The 19,566-nt window shown below is 34.7% G+C and overlaps 1 protein-coding gene across 1 annotated transcript in view; it reads right to left on the bottom strand.

Annotated features, from left to right (window-relative positions):
• The window catches only part of LOC137394619 (TATA box-binding protein-associated factor RNA polymerase I subunit B-like), a 43,258-nt gene extending 23,953 nt beyond the window's left edge, over window positions 1-19,305 (bottom strand). The window contains exons 1-7 of the mRNA XM_068081359.1: window positions 19,190-19,305; window positions 18,741-18,918; window positions 17,234-17,334; window positions 16,242-16,342; window positions 10,677-10,731; window positions 5,230-5,265; window positions 4,907-5,031 (exon numbers count right to left, since the gene is read on the bottom strand). Coding sequence (XP_067937460.1) covers window positions 4,907-5,031; window positions 5,230-5,265; window positions 10,677-10,731; window positions 16,242-16,342; window positions 17,234-17,334; window positions 18,741-18,918; window positions 19,190-19,276 — 683 coding nt within the window. The 5' untranslated portion in view covers window positions 19,277-19,305. The remainder of the gene's footprint in view (window positions 1-4,906; window positions 5,032-5,229; window positions 5,266-10,676; window positions 10,732-16,241; window positions 16,343-17,233; window positions 17,335-18,740; window positions 18,919-19,189) is intronic.
• Between the last annotated feature and the right edge of the window lie 261 nt (window positions 19,306-19,566).

Here is a 19,566-nt window from a genome sequence, read left to right as displayed (position 1 = left end):
GCTTGCAAACACATTTCCACATACTTTGTACCTATAACACAGCAGAGTGAGACATGGTGAACTTTTTGATACAAAACAACTGTGATGTGAATTTTGTTGCAAGTCAACCTTTAAAGGTTGACTTGCAACAAAATTCACATTACAGTTATTTGGTATCAAAAGATTCACCATGTCTTACTCTGCTGTGTTGTAGGTTCAAAATACAGTGCACCCTCGAGATACGATGTTGATCCGTTCCAAGGCTGGCATCGTATGGCGAAAAAATCGTATGTCCGGGTATAGAAACCATTGTAATTATACAATGAAAAAAAAGGTAAAAATCGTCCAAAATTTTATAAAAATGCTGCACATATTGAAAATTAATAACAGAATAGTATGTTAACCTTAGTAACTATAGTTACCTACAGTAGCTGCATTGTATTAAGTGCACCTAGTGATCATAATCTGCAATACTGTAAAATTGTAATCTGTGTACCAAATGCAGATCGTATGGTAAGAAGTTCTTACCTTCAAAAGGTACGCATAACATAAACTTTGAATTCACTTCAAATAAGCTTAGCTTGCCAAACTCACCCTTAAAACTAAGTTTTAGTATGTATTTTAAACTATTTTAATGAATTTCAACTTTTTATCACGAAATTTTATCCTTCATAAGTTTCTGTCTTCACTTTCATTATAAAATTTAGCGTGTCTGATTGAAACCTTTTTCAACAAAAATTTGGCCAGAAAGGCCGAGCGATGCAGTTATCGAAAGCGGCCTCTCACACACCTGACCATTTAATGGATACCGACATAGATATAGTAAACTCTAAATATGGGAATAATCAAAACAAGTGAGGCTTATAATTAGCATGACGCAACGTCGTGGTGATGTGTAGAGTGAATCAGCTGATCTATGAATTCCTATTGAGTTAGCACTAAAACCTGCATAATTATTCTATAGTTTGTGCATTTGAGACTGCATATTTTATTGAGAATAAATAAATTAATAAATAAATTTATTAGAAAAAATTCCTTATCACCGAACTCTTCATCTTCACCTTCCTCAGCTTTTGCCTCTTCCTTCTTTCTAGCCGGAGAATGTAGCATGAGTTGGCCAGTTTTTTTAGCCCTGCTCACATCCAGATCAATACAGTTAGCATTGGAACTTGGTGTGATATCTGCTTTTATGAGCAGTGCTCGAAGTGCAGATCTAAAGCACTGCGCATCCAGGTTATTGTTATAGCCACCCTACCTTTTCCACGATAGACCGTATAGTGGAAAACAGAGTCTCACTAAGATCTTGGTTGATCTTAAAGGTTAGGAAGTAGTTGATGTAAGGGTAGTTGCTGAAAAGATATTGAGCAATGTCATGTACATATTTGGCTGCTGACTCAAAACCAATGACGAAGGTTTTCCTATTATTTTCCACTAGCAGCTTTCCGCTTGGTGTCTTCAATTGGATTAAATAACTCACGATATTGTTGAGAACTTCTTGTTTTGAGTTGAAGTTCTGTCTTGTTATGAACAATTCAGGATATACCTGGGGTGTTGTAGTCGCCTCTGGTGACATTTCACTAAGAATTTGGTCTTACTGTTACGTTTATGATTTAAAAACTAGTATGACAAGCATGCTTTCACTGCTAAACTCATTGCTCAATAGAAGGCTGTGATGCTGTGATGCGCATCACTGCGATGTAACGTCTTGAAAACAGCAGCCAACTATAGGCCTCACTTTTGCTCCATTGTAATGATAGCTATTCGCCAATCTAGGGTTTACTATATCTATGGATACCGAAAATAAAAATTAAATTTTATTTACTATCATACAGGACGTACATTCCTTTGGGGTAACATGACTTTAACTGGTACATGCAGCGAATAAAGCAGAGAAGAGGCAAAAACGTATCAATGCTAATTATGTTGCTGTACACTTAATGATAAACTTAATTCGTAGTGAAATGGAAATTTTAGCAGGCTAAAAAAAGTTGTCTAGTCCTGTCCAATGTTCCTTCTGGTTGAAAAGAAAAAAATGCTGGTACAATGCAGAAAACAGCTAGCTAGCTAACGCTTGTAGGATCAAGAAGGTGCTACAGTAGTTTTTCTAGTATGAAATGTGCACAAGAATTAATGTAACCATACGTACAAAGATTGTACGTATTTATACCCTAGAGGACAGGGCTTGAACAAGTTTCAGAAAGTAATGTGAATGCATCAACTATCTTGAGTAGCTAGTTATATGAGTTACATACATACGATGAATTGTATTCATGTAGGAGATAACAAGCCCACCTGCAAAGACATGGTTAAACAAGAAAATAAAACATAAAACCAAAAGGAAACAAATAAAATGAATAAAATATGAAAAACATGCCACACAAGAGATAAATAATATATATTATACATGCATTGTTTTATGTACCAGTCAACATCAGTAAATTACACACTTGAAATATTTCTGCCAATTATCTTCTACTCCCTCGCCCTTACTAAATGGTTGCTCCTTTTGAATGCTGATCACATGCATGGCCTTCTAAAGGCGTGGTCACACGAGCACCGAACCGAACTAAATGACGCAAAACGACGTCGCTCTCAGCTGTAAAAAGTTCGGCTGAAGACATCTCTAGCCGAAACGAACCATTTCGGTACTGCTCGAAATTTCGTGGCCGAATCCTTGCTCTTATTGGCTGGTTAAAATTCTAGAATTCTAGCGAGCACGCTTCACATTTCTCCTTACATGCGTGTGTGTAAAGTTAAAAAAGAAATGGGACGATGGTTTTATTTTGTTAAATAAACAACATGAAGTAATTTACGACAAGGTTCACCCGGACTTATGATTGTGTTGCATAAATGTAAGATGTTGCACTTGAGTTTTGCATAAATGTAAGAGAATGGTTGTGATTTTCTTTCGTGTAGAATATAAGTAGTGTGTCATATTCGTCCTGATGAAGTATCGTTTACTGATTTATTTATGTAAAACCACAGTACTATTATAAAGACTGTTTTTGTTTGCTATGTACTCAGCGTAGAAAAACATTCATATGTTAATAAAAAATATAATTATGTTGATGGGAAGGGTTGGCAAAATCTTTGTATCGAGTGATTTATTTTGAGCAGCTGAACGATCTTCTGATAAATCTGCTGTGTAATTATAATTGGTCTTCAAAGTTTTTTGTTTACAATAGAAATATTTAACTGAAATACATAAAAACTACTAATGAAACCGTGTCATGTCTGTATACGTATGGTATCTAAGAAGCGAAGTTACTTCGGTGGCCGTGTGACAATTGCCACGAACCAAACCAGCCTCCGAACCGATCCTACGTCGGTTCGGTGCTCGTGTTACCTTAACTCCTTCCCTTCAAATCTTCAGTCGTAAGCTCCTTTTTGTGATTGCTTTAATGGCGTTCTTGTTTTAATAATAATTGCAAATGCTGATTGGTTGCGATCATATTCCTTGACAATGTTAATAATACGGGTGCCTTCTTATTTATGACATCCAACTTTGTTGACATAGAAATCATTTTTCCTTCGTTTTGTAACATTTGCATCGATCTCAGACTCCATAGCTAACGAATTAAATGTAGATACTTGGAGTTATATACAAATGCTGACTTGAAAGTTTATAGAAAAACATATTATAACGCTACAAATGACTATTTGCTCTCGCTTGTGTATTTTACACGAATTTCCCATGTGGAATGCTGACATGAGAGAAGTCGATCATTGTTTCACTTCTAAACTTTCTGAAAATGTTTTTGGCAAACTATATTTCGGTGTCTCTTTTTATTTCGACATGTGTTATGAGCACACCGACCGTCAAATTTAAACTTGGGCGAAACTTTTCTCAAAACCGTATGGTGAAATAAAATTCGTATAGCGAGGTGAAGATCTCACAATGTTTGACTTCGTAAGGCAAAAAAATCGTATATCAGGGTAATCGTATCTCGAGGGTGCACTGTATCTGGAAATGTGATTACAAGCTCTTAAAAGCTCAAAAACGATAAGCCACCGTAGATTGGAATCAGTTTATTTCTCTGACGTAGTCATTACATTTGGTTATTGTTTTGTCACATGATATTCTCACATAAATTGCAAGGCCAATAAAAGGCTCAATATAAAACTTCTCGTAGCACTAGTTTATGACCAACACTTCAGGCTTTACCGAAGACCCCATATCAAATATAGATGCTCGCTACTTTACAGTTTTGTTTCGACTTGGTCTATTTGTCTAGTCGTAATCTGATCACGTGACCCATACTTCGCAAATAAATTCTGCAGCATTTTTCGATTATCACAGGTAACCAACAGGCTTGTCATGTTTATCAGACAATGATATGTACTCCTTTGAGCTAAGGTTAAAAAATTAAACTAGCTTTTACGATAAGTTATAAGATATCAGTGCTGAAAGTGACAGCATTACAATGACGATAAAATAGATGCGCCAGAAAAATAGAAATGGTTTTATTGAATGTGTGAAGTAAATTTGTGAAAATATTTCGACGAATGAGGTTGCGTGAAGATGTAAACAGAAGTCATCTTGTACAACTACGTCCCATTTGAGCCGTTTTGGAAAGAGATGCCAAACTACGGTGGTCTGGTGTGGCTGCGATTAACTGTTCGTTTTTTAGCTTTTAAAAGCTTGTAATCACATTTCCACATATTTTGCACCTACAACACAGCAAAGTAGGACATGGTAAACCTTTTTGATACCAAATTACTGTAGTTAATTTTGTTAATTTTTTAATTTTGTTGCAAGTCAACCTTTAAAGAAGGTATCAGTAGTTCCAACTACCAAAATTGCACTCAGTCCAACAACAATCCAAACACAAACTTACAAAGTCGATATAACATAATGGTAAGAAAAAGAAAACCTGGCACACGTTTGAAGAGGCGACAGCAAGTTAAGCAGTAAAACAATGTATACCTGATAAGATCTGAGAGGGTATAAAGAGGGTCAGTCAGACTTATTCCCAGGTACAAAATACAGAGAATGGTATTCATGTTCAACTTATCAGGAGCAAGGGCAGAGCTCTGACCTTCCAGTACTCCCTGAAGTAAAAGGCAAGGATTTACTGTATAATAGCAATACAACAAATAACAATACAACTGCTCAATTTCACTGTAAAACTTTCAGCTCATTTGACAAACCGAAAAGTTCATAACATCAAAATGCTATCTGATAGATGAATTAGGAAAAATGTAAAAATTGCTAAAATCATTAATACATTGTCGAGGCCTAATGTTTACCTTTGTGAGAGGAATGTGGTTTCCAGATGGCTCCTCCTACAAGCAAAGCACAAGCAATACTAGCAAGCTAACTGAGATAGTTTGAAAATGTACCTTAAACCTGATAAGTGATGATAAAGATATGTGAAGCACCAATCAGTAACTTATAGATTTAATTTAGCTCAATGTTGTTATCTTGTAGTGAATAGGACTAATTGTACAACAGCAAATAAATTCATTACTCCTTTATAAAGTGTTCATTAAAGATGTAGTTGCGTCAAAAAAGTCAATTTAATAAAATAAAAGGCTAAAACATCAGCTACAATTTGATGCCATTTTTGTCTTTGTAGACCAACCCTGTCCAGAGATATATGCGTTTGAATGAGGCCCTCTTTTAAAAAGCTCACGTTCCAGCGGGTGCCTATTTCGTGACGACACAAGCAAGGTATCTGAAACGAAACCACGAGCAATAAATATGAGGTCGATTCATTAGCCAATCATGCGTGCGAAATTTTTATATAGGCCGTAATAAATGTTATCACTCGTAGAACGCGTTGTCTGTGATCTCGAAGAATCTCATCGTTAGAGAATTCTCAACGTTACTGATTCAACGCGTTTCAACAATTACTAAGTTATACATAGTTTCAAAATGGCTTCAAGTTCGAGCGACCGCTACTCAGAGTTATCTGAGCAACTTTTAGTAAAAGATTAGAGTAGACAGCCTATGGCCAGAGCTGACAGGCGTCAGCAGCGTTTTGCTGCAGAAGAAGACAGAATGGAGGTAAATTAACGTAGAGTCTTCTATACTTAAGTAAATGTAATATTTTTTATAGTCATAAATACATATACTAATTAATAAAATAATAATTCTTTGCTATCTCCAATCATCGTTTCATAGCTAATCTGCCGTTTTACCTAGCTATAATATTTTTTTCGAATTTTCTTTGGTAAATTAGAGTCATGATTACAAATTATTTTCACTCGTAGGAAGTGGGTAAAATCGATTGATCATTGCAAATCTTTAATTTCCAGAACCAAAGCTTCGAATCGTTGGCTTGGCGTACTTGTGCCTTTATTAAATGTTTATTCGTTTTTAAAATACACTCGCAATCTATTTAACTCCCAATTTGGAAGCTGTCAATAGATACGCTTTAGAATGACATATCTATGAATGACATATTTATTGCATCTACTTTGTTTACATTTACTTGTTTTACTGATTACAGAATGTTTATGTCGTCCCACCAGCCGAAGAAGCTTTGTCAGTGTGGAAACTGCCATAAAGGAGAAATCGAGACTTGAATGCGTGCTGGATGATGTTTTGTTTGAGTTTGTTGCAGTAGATGAATTTGTCTTATTGTATCAGCTAATACTATGTGAGTGGCCACGACTTGATGAATATTTTTAATAAAAGCTTTATGCCGAGATGAAAATATTTTTGCTTGTAAAAATTATATAATAAAATAATATTGTTGAAGATAATGCAAAACATGATTTGCAGAATATTGTAGTGAATCGGATATGGTATATGGGTGTCCGCAGAACTGGAGAATGTGAGTTCAAATCCAGTTTGCAGCAGACTTCTCATCCTTAAAACTTTATCCCTGTCTATATTCTTTTCAAAGAGGTGGCTTGCTTATTTCACTTATTTAGTATTCGGTAAGAATACTACTAGTAAGAAACTAGTACATAGGCAATAGGTAATAGGCGACATAATGTGGGCGGGGCTTATAGGAGGCTGTATATCGTTTGTATGGGTAGCTGCAGAACTGTGCTGATACACAGACCGCGTTCTACAAAAGTGACTTGACAGAATTACCGTAGACCGGTAGAATTGGTAGTCGGTACCCAAATGTTTACACAACATTTGGAGAAAGTGAGTAGAACAAATTTTCAATTTTCGTTATTTGAGGCCTTTGAAAAATTCATAATAATGCATCTGTAGCAGGATTTAAAATTTTATTCTAGCCAACATGAGCAAATACAAAATAAGATATATGCCAATAGAGCCGCGTAAGACTAGACTTTTATCGCAAATAGCCGATGTGAATACGAGAGATAGAGACAGGTTGCCAAACGCGTGACATCATTTTGGGCAAGTCTGGGCACGTTTTGGTGGCCTGAGCGTTTTTACGGCGATCAGATTTTTTCGGTTTTAATCTTCAAATATCTTGGCAATGCGATCGCGTAACACAACAAACAACATATCAACTGATAGAGAAAAAAAAATGCTTTCTTTTAAGATCAACTTAAATTTGACGCAACTACATCTTTAAGTAAATTTAAGTCTATATTATTTTGAAGTGGTCCTGGTAATATGGCTATAAACTACACATTATTAGAAATTCAAAATTAAGAATTGTCTCTTATTTTTTATTCACGAAAGAACTCTTCAGATGTATGCTTTATAGTTTGATAAATTTAGATGAGAGCTTTTTTTCTTCAATAATATGTGTCATGATCACAGAAACCATGGTTAAGTCGGGATTATAAGATTTAGAGCTATCTAGACTAGCAGAAGGAGAAAACTCTCACAATTTGTTTGCAAAAGAAATTTGATTCTAGCTTTATTACAGCAGATTTTATGGTCAAAAAACTGAATGCATGTTTACCATTAGTGAGAAAACATGGTTCCGAGAAAACTGACGTTAAAGTTTAAGAAACGAAAACCAGCACACAATTTTGTCTATATTTCAAAACGTCATAGCAACCAATATCAAGAAGTTGTGATATTTATTTAGATTTCAGTATTTTTATCAAAAAATTATGCTGAATTTAAAAATCTAAACAGATTTTAGCTGGTTGTCATAGAAATAGCTGTATATTTATTAGAAAATGTATTACGTAATTTTGCAGATTTTAAAAACGGCATGGCAGTATCGCGATTTTGGGCACAGCCAAATCAACAAAATCTTTAGAAAAATAACAGCAGTAACATATTGCACACCATCGGTCACTATATACTTCGACCTTGTAAATTCGAATAATTATTCTTATAATTAAATCTGATTATATTCTTATAAAATCGAATAATCCCACGACCAAAAGAGCGGAGCGAAGTTTGAGAGTTTTCATGGTAAATGCATGTGCACACAACTTGCGAAAATTATTCATCAACAACGTCGCAAACCTCATCAACAATCAAAATCTCATCAACAAATTTAACCATCGTTTTGTAGAGTCGTTAAAGTATAATAACGATACAAAACACATACAAGCCTATTTAAATATGTCATCAAGTCTTTGTAAATTGTCGACAGTCTCTTAAAACTTGCCCATCTGATCGGATTATGCACAAATAGACAGATTAATTTGGGCGAAAATCGTCCCAAAACGCTTGGTTTAATAAAAGTTAAGACCGGCAAACGAAACGCCGAGCGACAGAGAATAGAATCATTAAGTCGTGCGCATTTCACGAAAAAATAACATGCACATTTCATCAGTCTATAGCATTGTCGAATTGCCGAAGGTTTCTGTAATTAACGTAGACGTACAAAAATAGTTTCTTTTTTGCCGATTTCAAAGTAACTGACATTTTGGAAACTTTTGAGTACTTTGGTATTCTAACTGATATTCAAAGCAGTGAAAGTAAGGGAAATGACGATGATATTTTTTTCTACGACTCTTATGAGATTATTACAATATTTAATTATAAGTTTGGATGACTATTGAAGTCTTAAAGTCACACTAACAACATCGATGATGGGTAATATGTTACTGCTATTATTTTTTGTAAATAGTTTTGTTAAATAGATTGTTTTTTAAATTTATATAAATATCACAACTTCTTGATATTGTTAGCTATGATGTTTTGAAATGTAAACAAAATTGTGCATTGGTTCTCTATTATTACTGTATTACTATATTAATAATATTCTAATAATATCAGTGCATTTTACTTCTAATATTGGCCAATATTGCATTGCTCCTATTGCAGGGGAACAGATATAAACATATAATATTTTCCTTTTATTATTGCTGGCTGTCATGACCAAACACTTTTTAAATAGATTTTCTAGAAATCTATATAAATATCACAACTTCTTGATATTGCTAGCTATGACGGTTTGAAATGTAAACAAAATTGTGCATTAGTTTTCTATTATTACTGTATTACTATATTAATGATATTGGTTATTCTAATAATATCAGTGCATTTTACTTCTAATATTGGCCAATATTGCATTCCTCCTATTGCAGGGGGAAAAATATTAACATATAATCTTTTCCTTTCATTATTGCTGTTTGTTGTATATAATAACACCCACACCCAGTACATTACAGCTACCACTGCAGTTATCCTATTGCGCTGCAGTGCCATTTGACTATATTGCATTTATCAACCCTTTCTTTTTTCAAATATCACTTTAGTCATGGGCTGTATGACAGGGGAATTTGTAGTTATTCTTACAATTAAATATTGTAATAATCTTGTAAGAATCGTTAGGAAAATAGCATCGTAATTCCCTTTACTTTCACTGCTTATGACATCAGTTGGAATACCGAAGTTCTCATATAAGCCTCCAAAACGTCAAAGTTATCTTCAAAATCGGCAAAAATGAAACGATTATATTTATCGGACGCCATTTTTCAGTACTTCCTGTTTAGCATAGCAACAGTTTTAAGGGGTTTTTCCAGAGGGTTAAAGACTTCTAATGGCTAAACTGAATTCAGATTCAGAAAGATCACTCTTTGATTGGTCTAGATGCACGTGTTACAAAAATCGTTACCAATATTTTAAATTCAGTTAGTGCAACTTTAAAGTCGGATAACTCAACTTCGTGATTTGCGACTTGACCATGGTTTCTGTGACTGCGACCCATATGTTAAAAATTATTCAAGGTGAAAGTTTCACAAATCTTTGCAGATAAAATGACTAGCTCTTCAAAAACTCAAATCGACAAAAATTCTATAAGCATTAACTATTTATGATAATTGTCAAGAGTCTAACAAGTATAAGAAAATGGCTATAGCCATGAATTGTATGACATAGCTAATATAGACAACTGGCGTTTTAGTAGATATCTGCATACCTTGGCATTTAAAGAAAAGTAATATTTTAATGTTGTACTAATTAGAATGATGTTGTGCTTGGAATCAAAACTCACACTACCTTTTTACCTCCTACAATTAATGGCATATGAAAAGGCAGAAGTACTTCAAAGTCAAATACATTTCCAGACATAACTACATGTATAGACCTTATCAAGTCTCAAATCTTCAGCTTGCTGGTTATTTACTCTAAAATACTTTTACATAATAGTTTGTTGAAACTCTGTTGCATGTATTTACGTTATAAGTGTTGGTGCACTCTACTAAGTCTGCAGTTTGTAGATAATCAATTCAGTCTTGTGGATGTCTAGTTAATATATTTTAAGCGTTGTCGCTTAAAATACTGTATATATTAAAAATTTAAATAACAATTCAGCATATTGTTATGAACTTATGACTATGAACTTATGACTAACCTTGATTGATTGGCTTATGAATTGATGGTTAGCCTCTGTTAGCCTTGAAGCATCTCTATAAAAAAACAGAAAACCTGTGGAACTATTGTACCTGGTGCATGTAATGCTTGATTTTAGTAAATTGCTGCTAAAATTCTATGAAACAGACTCGAGTTAGATTTAATCCAAAACAATGTCTTATCAACAACTGGGAGCTGAAAAATAAAAACTACAGGAAGTTGCTCCTGTTTATAAACAACTATTTAGTTCAGGAAGTTTCAGATATCATCGCGTATAAGCCAAGTTTAAAACTGCAAAAGGTTACCAAACTAGGGTTCAATTCATATATAACTCTGATGGAGCTCAAACAAAATGACATTACATCAACTTAATTCCAGCAACTACAACTCAAACTATGCTAGGCATGCGGCTGGTAGCCTGTTGCTCACAGTTTCTTTTATACCGTATTGCGGACTTGATCTTGAAAAAAGCTGCTTGTGATAAAAGCTGCTTGATGAAATGCAACGAATCCAGCACAGTTCACCTTTTTTCCTGTCTAATTTTTGTTCTCGCGATAAAAGAGGAAAGACGTGAAGCAGCGCTTGGTTGAGAGCGGTGGGCAATGACAGCATTAAGCTTGTGATTGGTTGGTAATAAACGTGATCATTTGTGTGTTTACACTACAAGAAAAGTTGAACTGCATGAAAAGTTGTCACGTACAACTTTTCATGCAGTTTATTTGTATTAATAGTAATGGTAAAACAGTTGAAAAAATTTACTGTTATTAATAAAAGTAAAACAACAATAATGGTTATCATTTTCATTAATTCTATGATAGGCGTGTGGAATACGTGGAATAGGTGATATGTGTTTGATGCAATTTTTTATAAATTCACCGTTTTAGTGATGTTTGCATAGGGCTGACTTATATGCGAGAATATATAGTAATAAAAACAACTATTGTTATTTTTCTGATTGAGTTTTAGTCAGTGTATTAATATATTTAGAAAATACAAAATATTATCAAATGCAGGTGACTAACGGAATTATCGTTGGAATGTATTAAGAGTATCTTACCAAGTTTATAGCAGACAATAGTTAATACATGAGACAGCTGAACTTTAATAGCAGCTTATTGGCTAGTTTTAACCCTTTGAACCCTAATGGCCGGTTTTCCGGCATTGCATAAAGTGCGTCAGAATCCCTAACGGCAGGAATTCCGGCATTCACATGGCTGTTTACAAAAGTTGTTTCTAAGTAACAGCGTAAACAAATCAAATTAATTCTTGCACAGGTTTTCAGACCAGAAGTTTCACTTCCATTTTCAACAGTTATCAAATATCTTTATCTACTTCCTTCGTTATAATCACAAATTTCATTAGAATGATATCGCGAGAAAATCGATACGACTCGTTCGTTGGTAGGTCATAAATGATTGTGATGCAAATAATGAATTTTATAATACTAATTATAATTTTCCTATATATTTTGAGTCATGAAATGATGAACATGTGCCCGATGGAGATGATAGTACTGTAAATGTTTTTACAAGTTTTTAAAATCATACAAACTTTTATAATTCTAGCGCGAATAATGGTGAAGTATTGTTTTTTTTGTTTGATGAACTTTGCTGTGGGTTGCCCAACTTTTTTTACTAGTGTTTTACCAAATATCATTGTATTATGAGCACAATTACATGTAGATATATTTAAAGTTGTGGTTGCGTCAAATTTGAGTTGGTCTTAATAGAAAGCATTTCTTTTTCTCTATCAGTTGATATGTTGTTTGTTGTGTTAGGCGATCTCATTGCCAAGATATTTGAAGATTAAAATCGAAAAAATCTGATAAAAAAGCGAGATAAAAAAGTGGTAAAAACGCTCAGGCCAAAGAACATGCCCACACTTGCCCAAAATGATATCACGCATGATTTATCTGTCAATATATATCGTATTCACATCGGTTATTTGCGATAAGTCTAGTCCAACACGACTCTATTGGCATATATATTATTTTGTATTTGCTCATGTTGGTTAGAACAAAATTTTAAACCCCGCTACAGATACATTATTATGAATAATTCAAAGGCCTCAAACAACGAAAATTAAAAATTTGTCTTACTCACTTTCTCCAAATGTTGTACAAACATTTGAGTACCGACTACCAATTCTACAGGTCTACGGTAATTCTGTCACATAAACTACAGTGAAACATGGATAACTCAAACTTCACGGGACCGAGTGAAAGTGTTTGAGTTATCAGAGCGTTCAAGTTATCAGAGCACAGTCACAGGTGAATGTATTTATCAGTAGATACATATACAAACTACATGTATATATAAAACTAAAGTATAGGTTGTTTGTTGTAAGTTAAAGGGCATCTGATGTAGAGTTTTAAAGTATTTATCAGAAAGTATAGATATTTTTATACACTTGAGATTTGTGTGTTGTTTTAGGTGATGTGACTGCCAGAACTTTTTCAAATTAAAATTGGCAAAACCTAATCGCGGTTAAAACGCTCAGAAGACATTTTTTCTTCTGAGTGTTTTACTCGAGATCAATTTTGCCAATTTTAATCTTAAAACGTCTTGTCAGTCACATCACCTAAAACTGCAAACAAATCTCAGCCCAATAGAAAAATATCTATTCTTTCTGATAATTTTTAAAACTGGACATAAGTAAACATTAATGACCAATGTAAAAAAGCATGCTTAACATCTGATCAGTTGTTTCATTTAAAAAACTTATCGAGTGTAGTCTGTGACAAGGTATTTTTTTGACAAAGATCAACAGTGTGACTTATTGTAAAAATGGATTTTCAACAGTTATTATAGTCCTTAAAAACTTGTTAGCCTTTTCTAACAAAATTGGCCCATTGATAGGTACGCATTCACTACGCACTTGTCTAAACCAAGTCAATAATACACCATCCAAATCATCATGTGACGTTGAACGATCTCTTAGCCTTGATGAATTTTGGTCACATAACGATCTTATTCTTTCTTTTTTTTAATCCTTGTTGACACTGTACTTTTTGGAAGATTTTCTCTTTTTGATAATGCTGATAGCTTCTGTCCTGCTTCGATTTCCTCAAGTACTTTAAGTTTGTCAGAAGGTTTCCACGCTTTTCTTTGCTTGCGTGATGCCATCGTAAAGCGGATGTCTGTTGTAGCGGACGCCAAGCCACGAACCTATTTGTGACATTTTATCTTTATGTACCCGCATATAATCACTGTTACAATATGTATTTTGCATGCTGTGTCTATCTTTATTAAATTTTAATCGCTAATACCTTCTTACGTTTATAGCTTGGCCGTAACTAAGCGAACGTCTTAGCGGGGGAGATTATATGTACACTATACGTGTATAAAAAGCGCTTTCGTTAAGAAAGCAGAGTAGTCTCAGCTCCGCGACTAGTGGAAACTCCTTCGAAATAAATTGAACGGAAACCACGTTTGTGAATTCGGCAAAAAACTGTTCGAGTTAAAGGTGCCGAGGTCGAGTTATATAAAGCCATTTATCATTGCGTGGGAACGGACCAAGCAAATCCATTTGAGTTAACCATGTGTTCGATATATCCGAGGGCGAGTGATCCATGTTTCACTGTAAGTAGAATAAGGTCTTTGTATGAGCACATTTCCAACGCTACCTACACTAACGATATACAGCCTCCCAAAAAACCCCCCCCACATTATGTCCGGGGCGTTATGTATGGGGCGGGCTATATATCATTGCCCACACCGAAAACTAGTTTCTTACTACCGTAAGTAAAATAAGCAAACTGCGTCTTTGAAAAGAATACACATAGGGATAGAGTTTTAAGGATGGGAAGTCTGCTGCAAACTGGATTTGAACTCACATTCTCCAGTTCTGCGGACATCCATATACCGTATCCAAATCATGCTTTGCATTATCTTCAACAATATAAGTTTGTTATATAATTTTTACAAGCAAAAAGATATTCATCTCGGCATAAAGCTTTTATTAAAAATATTCATCAAGTCGTGGCCACCCACATAGTTTTAGCTGATACAATATGACAAATTCATCTACTGCAACAAATTCAAACAAAACATCATAGTTTATGCAGCACACATTCAAATCTCTCTTTCCCATTTACGGCAGTTTTCATACTGACAAAGCTGCTTCGCCGGGTGGGACCACATAAACATCCTGTAATCAATAAAACAAATGCAATAATATGTCATTCATAGATATGTCATTCTAATGCACATCTTCTGAAAGCTTTCAAATTGGGAGTTAGATAGATTGCAAGTGTAATTTTAAAAACAAATAAATGTTTAACAAAGGCATAAGTACACCAAGCCAATGATTCGAAGCTTTGGTTCTGGAAGTCAAAGATTTGCATTGATCAATCGACTTTCTTCACTTTCTACAAGTGAAAAGTGAACATCTAAAGTCAAATCATAAATCTAATAAAATACTAGATAAAAACTGTCACAGGAAACTTGAAGCAAATGTAGCTAGGTGAACCGATAAAAAAATATAAAACGATGATTAGTGATAACAAAAAGTTATAATTTTATCAATTAGTACATGTATTAATGAGGACTAAAAATATTACCTTTAGTATATTCATCGATCTAAGCCATTGTATTGCTAGATGCTAAAGATTAAAAAGAAGCCGTCAAAAACTCACTGTACATACGTATCTCGCACGCGCAGGAAATTACATTTTAGCCTCAAACAGGGGAATATAATCTGATTGTAAACTCAACAGGAAACTTTATGGGAGACTCAAAATAAAAGATAAATTTACCTCCATTCTCCGATCTTCCTCCGTAGAACTTTAACTACCTGATGCCAGTCACCTTCGCAGTAACTTCACAGCAATTTTTACAATTATGTTGTTTGCAAATAAAACGTGTCGATCGAGTAATTCATCAAAGTAATGATGTTAATTAATTTAGTAAATATCGATGTCCATGCGATATAATAATAGAGTAAAATCCCTAAATTTGAGATCACAGACAACGCGTTTTACGAGTGATAACATTTATTACGGCCTATATAAAAATTTCACGCTGATGATTGGCTAAGGAAGCAACCTCATATTTATCACTCGCGGTTTCTTTTCGATGTATTGCTTGTGACGTCACGAAAGAAGCACCCGCTGGAACGTGAGCTTTTTAAAAAAGGGCCTCATTCAAACGCATATATCTCTGGACAGGGTTGGTCTACAACGACAAAAATTGCATCAAATTGTAGCTGATGTTTTAGCCTTTTATGGGTCTTAATTTTATTAAATCAAATTTTTTGACGCGACCACATCTTTAATAAAAGTTTAAAAACTTCAGATCCGTTGGCCAAAATGCCCAGAGTTACTGACACGCATTGACAAAAACGGCCAGGGTTCAAAGGGTTAATTGGATAAAAGAATAGCGAGACAAAATAGAGTCAGTGTTGCAGTTAGTAATTAGCAAATCATGAGGTAAAATAATTTTCAAGACTTTAAAAACGTAAATTTAATCACTTTTTAACACCGCAATAAATGGAAAAGTTTATTTCAACTCCTATTAATCTTGTGCAAACCGATGAAATAAATCCACAAACCCTGTAAATAACTTACCTATCTCGCACTTTCGGCGTTTTGATAACATAGTTGTTTTTTGATGAAAAGGCCTCACCTAGTCTGGACAGATATATGCACCAAATCTTAAACACTCTATCCTACAAAGCAGTTGACTAATTGTATCATGTTGAATAATGTTGCTGTATAATCTACTCTTATGTAACAAGTAATGAGTAAACATCTGCCATACTAAACAACTTGTTAGAACACCTGCAGAACATGCCACAAGATGTGGCACTTTGGGAGCAAATCATAATAAAAATAGAATTCGAATAGATTTTGCAGGCATTATTTATTTATTTAAAATTTTCTGTATCAGCTATATGTCAGCTTACATGCCCCAGTGTTGCAATTACTTTCACACATACACATATAGATACCCTGCTGTTTGCAAGTTTCTAGAATGTCATGTTAATAATACATCGTTCTCAAGTGATACAAAACAAGCTCATGCGTTAATTGATCAATGTGCCAGGTCATAAAACATACAATTTTATTTTACAAATTATGAGTAACAAGACGTTTCGTAACAATTGGCGGCTCCGATTAGAAACATTAGGCACAAAATAAATAATAGACTGACATAAATATTCGACATAAGGAGAAAACTGCAGCAGGGCAGGTAGGACAACGCTGCAGCAGGGCAGGTAGGAGAAAGTTGCAGCAGGGCAGGTAGGAGAAAGCTGCTGCAGCAGGGCAGGTAGGAGAAAGCTGCAGCAGGGCAGGTAGGAGAAAGCTGCAGCAGGGCAGGTAGGAGAAAGCTGCAGCAGGGCAAGTAGGAGAAGGCTGCAGCAGGTCAGGTAGGAGAAAGCTGCAGCAGGGCAAGTAAGAGAAAGCTGCAGCAGGGCAGATAGGAGAAAGCTGCAGCAGAGCAGGTAGGAGAAAGCTGCAGCAGGGCAGGTAGGAGAAAGCTGCAGCAGGGCAGGTAGGAGAAAGCTGCAGCAGGGCAGGTAGGAGAAAACTAACTTGGTAAAGAAAATGCCACATACCCTTAATGCTTTGGGAAATCCACGTTTGAGTAATTCATTAGTTTGAGCAGAGAGAATCGTCTGGAAAACTTCGAATGTTGTGAAAGGTCGACCTTTCCCATCTATGAGCAATCATAGTCCAGATAAATGAACTGCATTGTAATAGGTAGAGGCATTGGTCACTCACTTTAAACTCTTTTACCTTTCAGTGATATATTTTACTGCATATAAATTATATATATATGGCATACTTGCATGCATGCAAGATTCATCTAGGATTTGTGAAGCTCTCAGAGTCTGATCCTTGCATGTATAAACACAACATTTAGTGTGTTTCGTAAGCTCAATGAAATTTAACATACTTGCATGAATGCGTACAAGTACAAGCACCTCAATATATATATATAGTAAATAAACATGTATAGATATTGTTTCATACCTATATCTATACATATATGTATGCATATATATGTATATATATATATATGTATATATATATGTATATATATATAGGTGAGAAACAATATATATAATACATGTTTACTATGTTGAATTAATAATACCAATTAATGCATAGAAGTGTGTTGTGTGTATAAAAACTGTTGCAGCAGGAGCTATTCGTCAACAATAATTTGAGAGGTACCAGTATTATACTAGTACCTCTCGATACTGGAACAAACAAAAAATTAGACATTAGACTATCTTTGTCTGACAGAGCGGAGAGAGAATGTACAGGCAGTTATTACTCGAGATAATAGAATTGTCCACGTGAAAAGTATTTAGCCTTTACAGATTTTGATACTGTACCTTAGGAAAATCTGGAAATAGGAGTGAAGTGGCACAGTTGAAACGGTACAGTTGAAAATTACAAATGTAAAAAATAAGAAAAGGTAGCAAAAAATTAGCTTTCAAAAACTTCAAAAAAATAATAAATGCAAAAGGTAATATTAATTAATAATAATAAATGCACATTTAGCTTGTGCAATCACGAAAAGGATACAGAATATACAGTAAGAGCGAGGGAAATGATAAGAATCGCTTAGATTTGTGGCTGGGTGCTGGTGTTTACAAACTAGTGGTTGCAATCTTCATGAGTTCTAAACCGATACAAAGCAACTCTTTCACACCTACGTTTTAATCGCTATAGCTGGACAGACACCTAACGACCGACGATGACAAACATTGAGATATATATATAGACATATATATATATATGTACAGTAAACTAGTCAAACTTCTATGCATTCATGCAAGCATGTCACACCTCCTTGCGTCCCACAAAACAGACTCAATGATGATTTATACATGCAAGGAATAGACCCTGTGAGCACCACCAATCCTAGATAAATCTTGTATGCATGAAAGTATGGCATACCCTTGAACACCACCAATCATAGACTAAATGTTCTATGCATATACCAAGTACCTTACCCTTGAGAACCACAATTCTATATACTAAATGTTGAATGTCGAGCAACATAAACCCTAGATTAAATACTGTATGCATATGTGGGAGTAAATCACATACCTGGAGCACTGTGAGCGATAGCTTGATTATCAGCTTCATCATATTCTGCCACTACTGTTTCATTGCGACGCTTCTTAGTCTGAGCTTTTTGACTTATTCTTGCTCCAGTTACAATATTTTTCCCAGTACTTTCAAGATCGCCATTAAACAGATCAAATTCTCCTAGTTCTTGAAAATCCTATTTAGAGAAAAAAAAGTTCACATATAGTTGACTCCAAAATAAACCACAACAAATTATTTATTTACCAACTGCCGTAAGACCTCTATTTGAATGCCACCTCTATTTGAACACCACCTCTATTTGACTGTCACTATAGGTGAAGGGTTGAAAAGTAGAGTGCCATGGTGTTCAAATAGAGGTTTGATGGCAAATCTATTCATATAGATCCGCAGAAATGCATGGGTTTGCATATATTACAAGCAAATGAGAAATGGAATCACAAACTTACAAAAGTTTGAGTGTCACAGATTCTACAAAAGTACAGCCCATGAGCATTGTAGAACTGTTCTCCTGAGCAAACAAGGCATGCAACCATCTTGGGCACTGCAGTGTGACGAACTGATCTGAAAAGCACAGATTTAATTACATAGAACAACAGATGGTCACAGGCGCGAATCACTGTCACCTCTATTGTGTAAAAGCTGGAGCAGAAAGCGGCATTTATGTGTCCAGGGAGCGTGGTCGCTTAAAATACTGTATATATTGAAAATATAAATAACAATTCAGCAAATTGTAACCACCATTTGTAGACTAATAGCTCCTAGAAAGCCACTAAACATCAGGAATAAATGTGCTTCGTGCTTGAAATAAAAATAACAGAACAAA

The sequence above is a fragment of the Watersipora subatra genome, chromosome 4 (genome assembly GCF_963576615.1).
Source record: "Watersipora subatra chromosome 4, tzWatSuba1.1, whole genome shotgun sequence".
Lineage (NCBI taxonomy): Eukaryota > Metazoa > Bryozoa > Gymnolaemata > Cheilostomatida > Watersiporidae > Watersipora > Watersipora subatra.
Note: the sequence above shows the minus strand (reverse complement) of the source record. Positions and strands in the feature narration are given on the sequence as shown.